The following is a 15,465-nucleotide window of genomic DNA, read 5'->3' as shown; positions in this document are numbered from 1 at the left end:
CCTCGTGGACTTTGTTGAAGGTCCTACAAGCTTTACAACACCCTCCGTTTGAGCCCCTCAGGACTGTGCCTTTACGTCTGTTGTTGTTCAAGGTCTTGTTCCTAATCGCGATCAACTCGGCGAGACGAGCTTCGGAACTGGGCGCATTGTCTTTTGCATGCCATCTCTGCGTTTCTACAAGGACTCTGTTGTACTGAAGACTGATCCTTCCTTCCTCCCAAGGTTGATTCAGTTTTCCATTGCAACCAGGACATTGTTTTGCCCTCCTTTTGTCCGAATCCTACTCATCCTCTCGAGAAGGCTTGGCATTCGTTGGAGGTCCGCAGGGCTCTCAAGACCTACCTGTCTAGGACTCAGGATATACGACGGACCAAGGCTTTGTTTGTATCCTTTCATCCAAGGTCTATGGGGCATAAAGTAGCCAATTCCACCTTATCCCGCTGGTTGCGGGCATGCATTACCTTAGCCTATGAGTCCAATTCCACCTAGCTTTACCGCTCATTCCACCAGGTCAGCGGCCACTACGGCTGCTTTTGATTCCATTGCTCCTGTTGCCGATATTTGCAGAGCTGCTGTTTGGTCTACCCCACATTCGTTTATAAGGCATTATAAAATTGACCGTTATGCCTCTGCCGATGCCTCTTTTGGCAGACGAGTGTTGCAACAGGTTCTTAATGAGGATTAGGTTGTGGGTGGTCCCTCCCTGTTATGGGCTACTTTGGTACATCCCGCTTGATGGCATACCTCCTATGGAAAATGGACCATTGGCCTCACCTGAAGGGTAATTTTCATAGCAGGTATGCCATCACGACCCTCCCAGGCAGAGGATACCTAGATATTTTTTAGGAATTTTATATATACCTGTTACGCTATTTTATTACATTTATTAGTGAAGTCAAGACTGCTATTACTGTTATCTCGCTATGTTAGAGTCATATTATTATGAATGTTGTTATTATGTTCTTGCTGGTAGGCCCGTTGGCCTTTTCTCCTGCATTTTTAGATATCTCTCTTTGGACTCACTGCGAATGAACTGGAGAGTGGGAGGGGCCTGTTGCCCCTAGTCTTGACTTCAGAAACATTCTTGCCTTCGGACGATAGGTGGAGCTATTACCCGCTTGATAGCGTACCTCCTATGAAAATCACCCTTCAGGTGAGACCAATGGTCCATTTACTTTTCATATATATTGAAGTCTTATTTAAGAAGAAATTAACTTGCATCCTCTTCTCTTCGTGCATAGTTTTTCTCATGGAAAGTTGATAATGAACATTTTTTCCTTGATGTTTTTTAAACATTATGGTTTCAATCTATTCTATTGGAAGTGCAGCACTCATGTTTACAAGGTTCACAGTAGTGGACTCCTGTCCTTCCCCACCTCTTGATTTAACCCTTTGGTGGGACTGGGAAACAGGCCCTAGGCATGAGTGAGCCCTTAGGGCATCAACACCCCCCACATGCAGGTGGCATGGGCTTAAATATGCCTGGCTGCCCTGTGCACTGATGTGGCAATGTGGCCGTCTTGAGGATGCTAACCATCTTGGTACCCCAGGCTGCATGTCATGCCCCACAACCTGATGTTGGTGCAGATCGTGGAGCTCCACCCTCCCAGCCTGAGCCTATAGATTTAAGCAGAGGCCCTTCTGAGCTGTAGGAGCCCTTAGGCCCAACTTAGGCACCTGCTAGTGCCAGCCTTCTTGGGAAACAGGCCACATGGTGATCCTTCAGAGTATTTTGCAGATGTCTTTAAAACCACACTGATGGTAACTTGAGAAGTTGCTCTCACTCAGGAGCACAGGCGAGAAACGTTTTCAGCCTGAGAGCTGTATTCCCTTATGGGCAACTTTTAAGTGGGGGGATGCACATGGGAGTGGTGGGCACGGCCAGTGAGTGAAAGCAGAGGGGAAAGTGGGTGGAGCAACAGATATAACTCCTAATCCTAATGTTGTACAGTAGACTACATTATAGTCATATAACGTCAGCGCTTCTTGTACATGCAACCGTCTCTCTCCATTCTCCATCCAGTCAAGCAAGAGGCATTGCCACAGTTAAAGAACACATTCCAGCTAGGCAAAATCACTCAAGGATGGTGTGAAGCAGGGCCGGTGCACAGTGTGGCCTAGTGAAAGTTCCAAGGGCCAGACAAGAGAGGCCTAGAAGGTCACATTCAACCTCCAGCCTGAGGTCCCTCATCCCCGCTCAACCTATATACTCGCATGTCTCAGTATGAGATGGAAACATGGGGAAAAGGCAGAAACCTAATTTTTCAATATTTCCCAGCATGTAATTGAAAAATTGTATTGCACAGAATCTCATAAATGTAACATTTTAAATAGTACAGTAGATGTTCTATGTACATCACTTATTTAGAAATTCTTGTAATGATTTCTGTTGGTGCCGAGAAATTCATTGAGGCAAAAGAAAAATGCTTACAATTTATTAAGGCTGAATAACCATCTAATAATTTCATATTTTAATTAACGCTTGCACTTTTGAATACATAATATTTGCATTATCAATTATTTAATGTTAAGCAAATATTATTAAAGAGATTTTAAAAGGCTTTGTTGCAATGAATGTTTGCTGAAACAAACTTGTTATGAAACAAGTTAATAAACGGCTTGGATAAAAGTGTATTTCCTTTTTTACCATATTTGTCAGGGGAGAATACAGAATGGCATAGTGGCATTAATTAGCGTGCCAAAAATGGCTTACATTTGCTTTTCTTATGGTAGCTACAGCAAGTATACCTCTGCTCTTATATAATGAAAGATGGGCGGGACCATCCTTACTTCTGGGCAATAGGCATGTATGGGGTAGATCATTTTTTTCTAATGGTCAGAGTACACAGCTTCTGAAAACATTTAGATTATTTAAAATAGGAAAGACTAGCAAAAGTACCATTCCTACAACAAAAGAAGCATGATGGACACATGTTTAGAAGCAGACATGTTTGTTTTTTGAGTAACTGCAGCTATCTGCATATAGTGTGAAACAGTGGCCCTCACTATACCCACATCATCTATCTACAGTAGCCCTTGGGAAGACTAAAAGTTCCAAGGCGCACCACTCTCTAACTACTGAGAGCATGTTAGGGTGACAGAGAAGAGAAAAGGAAAGTGGGAGGGACCCTTTCTCCTCTCTGCTCCCTGATTGCAGGTAAGTAAAGGAAACAGAGGGGCTTCCAAGGTGGAGGAGTTCTTTATTTCCCAAGTTTCAAAGATTGGCTTAGGACATTATTTTTTTTTAAAAAAATCAACATTTACTGTGAACCATGGATGAAATTATTTTGAATTTTGAGTGACTGAGGTTTATTGCCTAGTACAGGGTGCATCCAGGTACTTGTGAAAAATCTGGTGGCTTATTGACAAAATTAATGAAAGAGAAAATCTATGGAAAGGAAATGAAAGCTTTGTTAGAATCCAAACACCAGATTCTTGTCCTTGAAAATGATGACTTAATTAGCTTTCCCATTAGGTACATATATTTTATCCTCAGAATATATACATTATTCTATTTTTTGAGGAGCTTTTACAGCCTACTTGATTTTGAATTCTTCGCTTTTCTTTAGTCTAAGTACCAATCTCACAGGAGACAATCACTTTGGAATAAAATTGAAATCTTTCAGTTCAATGAAAGAGAAAGTTAACTGTTTCAGATAGCAATTTTTATATTATAGCAGGAAATATCGTCTGAATGATGAAGGGTTAGATTTCAAATGGCATTTTATTTATTCCATTCAGTTCTATTCACTTTAATGTACAAACTCTGATGACAAATGAAAGAGTATGCATAAATCAATGGTTTCTTGATGTGGGATCGTTTTTAAAAGGGAGTATATTAATAAAATCTATGCTCATCAGTTATAATTGAGTGTTAAATAACAAATGCTGACGCTATTTTATTGAAGGTTGTTCATGCTGCAAAATGTATATCCATTCAATAAAGGTTGAATGCCACATTCTTAGGTCAGGTTTACTTGTAGTATTTATATTACATTAAAAATTAGGTGTTTTTTTAATCATTTTAGAAAAACAGGTTCAGTTTTCATGTTGCTCCAAAACATGAATGAGCCTTGGGCTTGTGCATTGCTTCTTTTCTTCATCCACTCAAATTTTCAAGCTTACTGTTACTTTCAAACTGGCAAATGATTATTTCTTCTTGCCCTGAAAACAAAAATTGCAAACCATAGTTTGGTTATGGTTTGCAGCTTTTAAAGCACTTTTCCATAGAGGTTATTGGGCAAGAAGTACTTTCAATATATACTTGATTCTGAATAGGCTACACTTACCGATAACGGCCTTCATGGATTACCATTCTTATTTTCATTTGAATGCAATGTCACTTTAGGATTGAGGAGGAATCTATTTTAAACTTATTAATACACAGCATTTGGTAGTTCCCACCTGATGAAATTTTACCAACATTGGACAGCCAGTGTTAATACATAAGTGCTGATATACATTTATTTGTTTATAGGCTGGTTACTTTAGGAAACCTGTGGTGTATTTGTATATAATATGCATATTTTTAGCAGAATTGATTAAAAAAACCTTGTCATTAGGATCAAGGAGTGAGATGGGTATTAGACAAAATGCATGTGGATATACTCAACATAAGAGTTTTTTTTTAAAAAAAATCCATCTCTGTTTAGGTTGTGAGATTCTGGAAAGAGCGTCAGAGTTTGAAAGTAGGAAAAATAATTTTTCCTCCTTCCCCCTTTTTTAGATGGAATTAGTGTGAGTGGTCTTCCACTTTCCAGTCCTTTTCGACAAGTGATAAAACCACGAGTAGAGAATAAACCTATAAACCCACCGGAAACAACCAAAGTTGGTGACTTCAGCCATGTAAAAGTAAGTGAACAAAACCACAATCATTTATTTTCTAGCCTAAGTTGAATATTCTGAACTGGAAGAGGTAGGTAGGATGTGTGTTTGTGTGTGTTGACAATTCTGGCAGGGGAAAGAAGCAAATTAATGTGTCAGTCTCATCATTATCTCAGCATTTGCAGATGCTCATTATGTAAATATCAGCCCATTACTGGGAAAAGCTTCACAAAAAAATAAGTTGGAAACTTTTGTGTAATGCCTGACATCCTGCCTGTTGTGGCTGTCAGTGGGATGTTGGTGCACTCATTCAAAGGAAATAATTGCTACCGCAAACCCCTACCAAAAGTGCCCCAGGATCTTTTGTGCACCTGGATCTGACAGCAAGCACTGGGATTCCCATGCTGTCCAGTGCCAGGGACAGAAATATATGCGTGAAAGAGAGAAAGGTGTATTTTTTGTGTGTTATGACTTCAGAAAACAGATGACTTGGCCAAATATTCCAAGAAATGAAAAGCTATGGATAATTGTTGTGGGGTTTGGGGGGGAGTAGTAGTAGTAGTAGTAATTATTATTATTATTTATTACCCCCCCTTCACCCAAAGGTCCCAGGGCGGGTTACAACAACTGTTTTAGCAGCAGCAGCCTGTGATGTTCCCAAATGGCTCTGGGATTCCTCTGCCTGATTCCTCATGCCTGTATCAGGAAATCCCCCCCAGGGGGTCTGCCTCAGCCTGGCTTAGATATGCTCTCTGAACCTCAGCCCCACCACCTTTTCTCCCAAAAGATGACCATAGATGTAGACTGTCAGTATAATTTGTAAAGGAATAGATATAGAATAGGACCCTGATTTGGTAGCCTACATGACCAAACTGACACACAGGATTTCAAAACAAACCAATAAACTTTATTAATAAATAAAATAAACCTATCTCCTTCAAATCCTCCTCCTTTCTAACTTTGTCAAAACCAAGTGTTTTTCACTTTCAAAACCCACTCAGAACTCTCACTCAGTTGGAGAAATTTGCAGTTGCACGTTCAGTTTCTGTAAATGTGGCTATAGAAGTACTTTCCTTTTTTGGAACAAATATAAAACTTTATTTTTGTAGCTGGATTATTGGGGCCACGTAGCAGCACTGCTACTATAAATGCAGGGTTTGATCATGCTCTAGTTGTGGGCAATGAATTATAACAGCTTGTGACACCTGATGCAGGTGTGCAATCCTATTTGCTTCAGAAGATGAACTCAGTTAACTTTTGGTAAGTGTAGCCGCATCATCAACATACACCAAAGTCTCCTTATATCCATTCATCTTGCATGCTGAATTGGGGTACTTGGTTTTAAGTTCTGGTTGGTGTGTGCATGTGTGTTTGTGTAAAATTTGGGACATTGTTTTTGTATACTATTATTTTGTTTGAAGGAATGCTTTAGATGAGTTGTGGTGTGAATATTTTAAATAAAAAGACATCCAGGTTTTGGTTTAGTTGGTTTGGTTTAGTTTAGTTAGTTGGAAGTGAACTGCCTTATACTGAGTCAGACTATTGGTCCATCTAGGTGAGTTCTGTCTACTTGGATTGGCAAAGTTCTCCAAGGCCTCAGTCATAGGTCTTTCCCAAGCTTGCCACCAGAGATGCTTTAACTTGGAGACACTGGGATTAAACCTGGGAGTTTCTTCATGCAAAGCATGGGTCTCGGCACTGACCTACAGCCCCTGAGCCGAATGCCTGAACTACTTGAATTCTATACCGTGGCTAGTTAAGAGGGAATTTAGTCATTTTTCACTGTAGAGATGTCCAAACAATAGGCTATATGCGGCCATTCTCAGAAGAAGAATTTTGGGTTGTAGAAAGAGACAGATCCGATTGATTTTTTTAAAAAGATGTCTTCAAAGCTCTTAAAAATGTTTTTAAAGTTTTGTTTTAATGCACTTCAAAGTCTGTTTTTTTGATGTTTTAAAGTGTTGTTAGTGCTTTTATTTGCCGCCCTGGGCTCCTGCTGGGAGGAAGGGTGGGATATAAATCAAATAATAAAATAAATGAATAAATTTTAAACTGTATTTTAAAGGGTTTGCTGGAATCTGCTGATTTCATTCCATTGCTGGAAATAAAGAGAAGACAGTTTCAGCAGTTCGCATATGTACTGCTGATTGGGATAGCATGGCTAAATAAAATCATAATTACTATTTTGAAAGGAAAATAAATGGCTAAATTTAAGAGTAACATGAATGTATGATTTCCCACTATTATTCACATAAGAGTCTGTAGATATATGCAGGAGTAGCTCCGCATGGCCATCTTTTAATTTTTTCCCCTTCCAAATTCCCACAGGAATGTAGTTAACAGACTTTATGTGACTTATACCCTGCCGCTTGGGCCCTCAAGGCAGATTTGGTTTCAGGCCTGGTTATTAGACAGACAGTTTTGGATGATTTATACTGGGAACTGAATGGTTGTTATGGACCTCTTTCAACACCATTAACCATGGTATCCTTCTGGACTATCTACCTGGAAGGCACCATTTTATGGTGGTACTGGTCCTTCTTTGATGAAGATTTCCATAAGGTAGTGCAGGAGACTCTTGTTCAATGCATTGCCTATAGTGTCTCTCAGGGTTTCATCTTGTCCCTTCCCTGTGCCTCCCCCTGCTATTTAACATCTACATATATGAGGTCATCTGGAGTTTGGGGATTCAGTGACATCAGTGTCAGTCGTCTTTCCATCTTAAAACCAAGGAAACTATTTAGGATCTATATCAGTGTGTTGAGAGCCAGTGTGGCGTAGTGGTTAAGGTGTTGGACTACGACCTGGGAGACCAGGGTTTGAATCCCCACACAGCCATGAAGCTCACTGGGTGACCTTGGGCCAGTCACTGCCTCTCAGCCTCAGAGGAAGGCAATGGTAAACCCCCTCTGAATACCGCTTAACATGAAAACCCTGTTCATAGGGTCTCCATAACTCAGAATCGACTTGGAGGCAGTACAGCCAACCAATATCAGTGTCTTACATTGCTCATCATAATCCAGTTCATTACTCTAAAGTGAAGCTTTATCTAGACAAGAAAGGGGGGTTCCTGGTCAGTAGAAAGCAAATAAAGAGAAGGGGGTCCATTCTGGTTTGGATTGTGTTGCACTGTTTGCAGTTTGGTGTACTGCTGGATTCAGCCATGAACTGGAATGCCCATGTTTCCATGGTGGTGAGCAGCTGTGTCACACAGCTAAGGCTAGTGCACCAATTGCCTTCAAACTGAAGGGCTGCCATGCAGAAGATGGCACAGACCTGCTCACTGTTGCTCCAGAGTGCAAGACTAAAACTAATGGGTAGAATTTGCAAGGAAGCAGATATTGGCTTAACATTAGGAAACCTACTAATGGTTCAACAACATTCTCCCATTCAAGCCTGCCTGGGCTTTAAGATCTTTAGGAGAGGTGTTTCTCCCAACATAGGAAGCACATTTGGTAGGAACTTCAGAAAGGTTTTTTTTCGGGGCTGCTCTTAGCTTCTGGGACATTTTGTCAAAGGAGACCTGTCAAGCCCTGCCTCTTGTGACCTTCTTCTTTGGTGTTGTTCACTTACTTTTACATGACTAAAGTCACCAACTTTGGTTGTTTCCAGTGGGTTTATAGGTTTATTCTCTACTCGTGGTTTTATCATTTGTCAAAAAAGACTGGAAAGTGGAAGACCACTCACACTAATTCCATCTAAAAAAGGGGGAAGGAGGAAAAATTATTTTTCCTACTTTCAAACTCTGAGGCTCTTTCCAGAATCTCACAACCTAAACAGAGATGGATTCTTTGAAAAACTCTTATGTTGACTTGTTATTGCCATTATAATTATGATGTGGTAGGTCTAACTGGTTGGTTTTATTAGGATTTTTTTGCCAGTCTTTTTTTTTACCTTGTATTGTTGTAATGATTTGAAACGAATGCTGATGAAAGTTAAAGAGGAAAGCACAAAAGCAGGACTACAGCTGAACGTCAAAAAGACTAAAGTAATGACCACAAAAGATTTATGTAACCTTAAAGTTGACAATGAGGAGATTGAACTTGTCAAGGATTATCAATACCTTGGCACAGTCATTAACCAAAAATGGAGACGATAGTCAAGAAATAAGAAGAAGGCTAGGACTGGGGAGGGCAGCTGTGAGAGAACTAGAAAAGGTCCTCATATGCAAAGATGTATCACTGAACACAAAGTCAGGATCATTGAGACCATGGTATTCCCAATCTCTATGTATGGTTGTGAAAGTTGGGCAGGTAAAAAAGCAAATATGAGAAAAGTCAGCTCATTTGAAATGTGGTGTTGGAGAAGAGCTTTGCGGATACCATGGACTGCAAAAAAGACAAATAATTGGGTGTTAGAACAAATTAAACCAGAACTATCACTAGAAGCTAAAATGATTAAACTGAGGTTGTTATACTTTGGACACATCATGAGAAGACATGATTCATTAGAAAAGACCATAATACTGGGAAAAACAGAAGGGAGTAGAAATAGAGGAAGGCCAAACAAGAGATGGATTGATTCCATGAAGGAAGCCACAGACCTGAACTTACAAGATCTGAACAGAGTGGTTTATAACAGATGCTATTGGAGGTCACTGATTCATAGGGTCTCCATAAGTCATAATCGACTTGAAGGCATATAACAACAACAACATTGTTGTATTACTATTTGTAAACTATATTGTGGGAAGGTGGGATTCAAATGTAATAAATAAATAAAAGTATGATTATCTAAAATAACGTTTAGAACATGGTCAGCATAATCCAATATAGTAACAACACTAATGCCACAGCAGATCACAGCAATAGGAATTGCAGTGCAAGTATGACTTCCATCTTGTACTTTAGTTCACTATCCCAAAGGCCTTCTGAAATGTAAGGGTTTTTGCCAGCTTCCTAAAGGCAAAAAGGGAATGAGCCTGGTTGGCCTCCTTGGAATATGCCTTAATGAAAGCACTACCATAGGGAGTGAGTCTTGCTTCTTGTCCACAAGCTTGACATCTTTGTTTTTTTTATTTATATCCAGAAATAGGAGACCACAGAGAAACTGTTCACGTAGGTTACACATGTTTATTGTTTGGACTGATTTTCATTCCCCCCCACCCACAATTTTGTGCTGTGTGGCTAGAACAAAGTCATCATGCAAAAATAAGCACAACATTGCATTTTCATCATGTAAATAGTTGTGTTTGTAAGATATTTTAGGAGCCTGTTTTTATTCATATTTGAAACTCCAGTCACTGCTGCATCTTCTCTAGTCTTTTAAAAATGTTATATTGTTGTATTGCTATTTGTAGCCTAGACGCAGAGAAGACAGGTCAGAGAATGTCACATTGCCTGTCTCTAATGTGCCACAGATGTTCATTTTGAACTACATGAAGGGAAAAATTGAAATTCACCAAGTGTATGTATCAGAGTGCTTCTGAGGCCAAGTGTTCAAATGCAGCATTGTCAAGCTATTTTTAGAGTACTGCTATCCCTACAGTGCTGCTTAGAGATTCAGTTGAAGTTGCTAATAGGTATATTTATATCCATTCTGTCAACTGCCACAGCATGAACGCTTTTACAGATGATAATTCTATTCTTGGAGACTGCACCATGGTTACCATTACCCTTACTGCTTAAATGCATGCTATACATCCATATACATTTATCAAATACTATATTAATGTGCGAGAGCCAGTGTGGTGTAGTGGTTAAGGTGTTGGACTATGACCTGGGAGACCAGGGTTCGAATCCCCACACAGCCATGAAGCTCACTGGGTGACCTTGGACCAGTCACTGCCTCTCAGCCTCAGAGGAAGGCAGTGGTAAACCCCCCCTGAATCCCGCTTACCATGAAAACCCTATTCATAGGGTTGCCCATAAGTCGGAATCGACTTGAAGGCAGTCCATTTCCATATTAATGTGCAGTCTTGGCATTGGCAACTCTTATGTTCAAACAATCAGATTGCGGGTTAAAGCAACAATCTCTCAACCAATTAAGTAAAAAATGTATCTAAACTACTTTAAGTAAAAGTAGGATACTTTAAATTATTAGTGAGAAGCACTGTAAATTGTCATCAGAATTACTGAAGCATTTTTTTTTCTTAATCAAGAACAATTTCTACATTTTACACCTCTCACTGTTACTAGAGGATAGTCATTTCAGAAAGCAAGCTGGGAGCAAGATGTCACCATAGTGCCGCACCATAGAAACCCAGTGTATTTCCTTGGTGCATGCAAGTGCATTCTCCTTTGCCCTTAAAAGGGGCTACTGGCTATTTTGGTCCAGAGACAGTAAGAGCAAGCCATCATTTCTGCACTATGATGACTACCAGTTCTAACTTTAAACAGCTAAGGCAGAAACCTAATCTACCATTCGGGGCAGTTATGAACAAGTAAACAGCTTGGTAGAGGGAGGGTCAGTTTGCTGTTCACTGCTCCCTGAAAACAAAACGTGTTACTCTGATCAGCAAGTTGTATGGTTGGTATTTAATCTTTGAGAATTACTGAGTCCAAGACTGTCAAGATGTGTATGCTTCTGTATATTCCACTCTTCCACTGCATAAGCTCTTTCAGGCTCCAGCCCTATATATTAAGAGTAGGGAGCCCACTGGTCAGATATGGCCCACAGCCAGATTTCATTAGGCCCTGTGAGTCCTCTCCTGATATTCTGCTGTTGATCAGGGAGAGGAAAAAACTTTCATGTGCAAAGTGTTCAGTTGCAGCTATTATTTCTGCAAGATCATAGATTTATAGAATCGTAGAGTTGGAAGGGTCCTATAAGGCCATCGAGTCCAACTCCCTGCTCATACAGGAATCCGAATTAAAGCATACCTGACAGGTGGCTGTCCAGCTGCCTCTTGAATGTCTCCAGTGTTGGAGAGCCCACCACCTCCCAAGGTCATTGGTTCCATTGTTATACCACTCTAACAGTTAGGATGATTTTCGTGATGTTCAGCTGAAATCTGGCTTCCTGTAACTTGAGCCCATTGTTTCATGTCCTGCACTTTGGAATGATCAAGAAGAGATCCTGGTCCTCCTCTGTTTCAAGTACTTGAAGAGTGCTATCATATCTCCCTCAGTCTTCTCAAGGCTAAACGTGCCTAGTTCTTTCAGTCACTCTTCATAGGGCTTTGTTTCCAGTCCCCTAATCGTCCTCATTGCCCTCATCTGAACCTGCTCCAGTTAGTCTGTATCCTTCTTAATATGTGGTGCCTAGAACTGGATGCATTACTTAAGATGAGGCCTAACCAGTGCGGAATAGGGGGGAACCAATAATTCACGCGATTTGGAAACTATACTTCTGTTAATGCAGCTTAAAATAGCATTTGCCTTTTTTTGCAGCCATACTACACTGTTGGCTGATATTCAGCTTGTGATGAGCAACAATCACAAGATCCTTCTCGCATGTAGTATTGCTGAGCCAAGTATCCACCATCTTATAACTGTAGACTTGGTTTCTTTTTCCTAGGTGTAGGACTTTGCACTTAATCCCTGTTAAATTTCATTCTGTTGTTTTCAGCCCAATGCTCAAACCTATCAAGTTCCCTTTGAATTTTATTTATGTCTTCCAAGGTATTAGCTATCCCTCCCAATTTTGTATCATCTGCAAATTGATAAGCATTCCCGGCACCTCCTCATCCAAGTCATTAATAAAAATGTTGAAGAGCACTGGACCCAGGACCGAGCCCATCAGTACCCTGCTCATTACCTCCCCCCAGTATGAGAAGGAACCATTGATAAGCACTCTTTGAGTACGATTGTGTAGCCAACTGTGGATCCACCTGATAGTTGATCCACCTGATAGTTGTTCCATCCAGCCCACATTAAGCTAGCTTGCTAATCAGAATACCATGGGGCACTTTGTCAAAAGCTTTGCTGAAGTCATGGTATATTATGTCAAAGTAGAGAGTGAAATGTCTCAGCAGACTTGTGTGCAAAAAGTAGTGCATGATTTTTGCAACAGCATACATGCAAGTTTCAGGATGCAATTTCATTTTGAAGTTTGAGACTAAATCAGCCAGGAATTTTTAAGCTTTTAAACTGCAGCAGATGAAGGTCAGAGTATGGGGCAACGTCAGTATTAGGATTACAGAACAAACAAGCCAAACCCAGCAGAAAAATGAAGCGTGAATGCGAGAGGGACATCCGTAAGCTGATGGATGAGATAAAAGGCAAAGAGAGAGTGATTTTTGCTCTGCAGAAAGATCTTGGTGTCCAGGCAGGCCATACACAAAAGTTGCTGCTCCAAAAAGAAGCACTGGATGAGCAACTTGTTAAAGTCAAAGAGGCAGAACGGTTCCATGGCGGCCCCAAGAAAGAACTTCCTCCTGGTGCAGGAGATGTGACTGAACTTGTGGGAACCCCGGTCTTCCGGGTGGCCCCTCCCTTCATCATAACCTACCTTGTTTATTCCTGGGGGACCGAAGAATTTGAATGTCTGAAAAGGAAGAACCCAGCTGACTGTGGAAATGATGAGTAATTTGATTGATAACAAAGAAAACAGTTGCCAGAGTTATTCTTGTTCTTGCCTTGTGGACATGTATATACAAGTATTTAAAGTAACACTTGCTCAATAATTTGCTTTTAATAATGTTATTTGTTATCTAATTTTGAGAATTGTTATTTAATTTTGAGAATTGTATTATTTTATTGAAGTATTATGTTCTATTGATGTATTGTTATGTTCATTTTCTTTTGTAAGCCGCCTTGAGGGCCTTTTGGCCATAAGGCGGGGTATAAATTTAATAAATAAATAAAATTTAATAAATAAATAAAAACTGTAAGACTGGGTTTACAGTTGAGCTGTGTATTGACTTTGTATTATTTTGCTGGGATTACTGAGTTCTTTTTGTCTTTTGCACAGTCAGGACAGTTGAAGAATGTCAGAGCACTTTTTAGATAAAATTAGTAAAATATCTGTAAATATATGAAAGGTGACACTTGAGTGAGGATACCAAGAATTAAATGTATGAGTTTTCACTGTGTAAGCATGTGATGTTGAGGATAAGCAGTATTAATGAAATAACTACAAGGAAAAATAGCTTGCTACTTTTCCTGCTTCTGTTTGGAAATATGTACATACTCAAGTAGTATACGCACAGAATTTGGTAATTCAGCTAATTGATTAGATAAAATAAAAAATGTGTATCTAGGGAATTCTTACCTGTTTCAATAATTGGCTGAACACTTTACCCCTGCTGTGATTAGGCAACTTGTTGTTTCAGTGTATAATTGTGCATCTATTCTAAATCTCTGCTGAATGTTTTTGTGTTAAGAAAGGCTGACAAATACTGAATCTCAGCTTTCCTTTTTGCTTTTAGCAGTTTGAGTTGCTTAAAATTGAGAATCAGGATTCCATGGGACCAATATTAACGTTAGCACATTGCAGTAATAAAGCCTTGAGATGGTAGCAAGGTTATCCTTGTCTGGCATAGTCACAGCTGGTATTCTAGCCAAAGCCAATTAAAGATGCACTTTGACACTGTGGCCACATGGGTCTCTAGAAGCAGCAATGGATTGAAGAGCACCCCAGACTTCATACCTGTTCCTTCAGTGGAAGTGCAACCCCATCCAGAAAGGCAAAATGCCTAATCATTGAATCAGAGACCCACTCACCTATAGGGCCTCTCAGTTGCCAGGATTCAGATTGAGTTTGTTAGTGCTCATCCAGCCCACCATTGCTCACAGGTGCTGGCCAATGGGAATATGAACAGAGCACATGTGGACAGTCTTTCAGAGGTCGTGCAGATCATTTCACAATATGTTAATTCTAATCCTATAAACTAGCAATCAACAACAGGCAGTCCCTGGGCCAGATTAATCTTTTGGAGTGATGCCATCCAGCCCTTCCATTACTAGTCCCAGTGGTAACAGTTGTATATGGATAAGCAGCAAATGTGGTGATGGGACCTTGCAGTAAGGCACTTGGGGAGATAGATTGGCAAAGAAAGGTGTTGGTCCTTCATCTTCTGCTCATTTGTCAATATGGCTCTCTGCCAAAATTATTTACTGACAAGGGCGTCAAGAAAAACACCAGTTTTACTTACTGTACAGTCAATTATGCAGGGCCAATATTCAGATCTCGTGTGATTTTAATATTGGTCTGGAAGCTGTAGCTTGTGAAAGATGCAGTGGTTAGATTTACTAAGCAATGTACCTGTTTGTGGGCATATAACATCATTAGTTAAAGGTATTGCGTTGCCTGCTGATTTGCTGCCAGTCTTCCTTTAAGGTTACACCTTCTATACATACCTGCTCAGTCACTAAGATCATCTACAGAGGCCGTTCTGGTTCTGCTATTGCCTGCAGATATCTAGAGGGCATCAGGTTGACAAAAGCTGATTTAGACTAATACCATTCTGGATTGGAAATGGGGGCTGATGTGACTGAACCCTCCCTTGTACAAAAAGAAAATCTGTGCACAAACATGAAATAGATCTGAAGATTTCTAGTCTAACCTGTCTTGCATGCTAGTTTTCTTCTTTTTTAACCATTAACTTTTTTACTGAGTTTTCAAGTATTTTTGTTACGTAGTGCGTAGTTGGCATGCTAGTTTTCTCTGTGCAGGGAATCTTTTCATATTGGATAAGGTTCATTCACATGGCATGGTTCTCACCAGTCTCCTCAGGAGACAAGAGATTTTCCAGCACTA

At 40.1% G+C, this 15,465-nt stretch overlaps 1 protein-coding gene across 3 annotated transcripts in view; it reads left to right on the top strand.

The window, feature by feature from the left end:
• Positions 1 to 15,465, top strand: part of TRAPPC9 (trafficking protein particle complex subunit 9) — a 505,665-nt gene that overhangs the window by 93,669 nt on the left and 396,531 nt on the right. For all 3 annotated transcript variants that reach the window (XM_061607026.1, XM_061607027.1, XM_061607028.1), the window contains one exon: positions 4,727 to 4,851. In XM_061607026.1, the coding sequence (XP_061463010.1) occupies positions 4,727 to 4,851 (125 nt within the window). The remainder of the gene's footprint in view (positions 1 to 4,726; positions 4,852 to 15,465) is intronic.

Source organism: Rhineura floridana, chromosome 1, assembly GCF_030035675.1.
Source record: "Rhineura floridana isolate rRhiFlo1 chromosome 1, rRhiFlo1.hap2, whole genome shotgun sequence".
Classification (NCBI taxonomy): Eukaryota; Metazoa; Chordata; class Lepidosauria; order Squamata; family Rhineuridae; genus Rhineura; species Rhineura floridana.
Note: the sequence above shows the minus strand (reverse complement) of the source record. Positions and strands in the feature narration are given on the sequence as shown.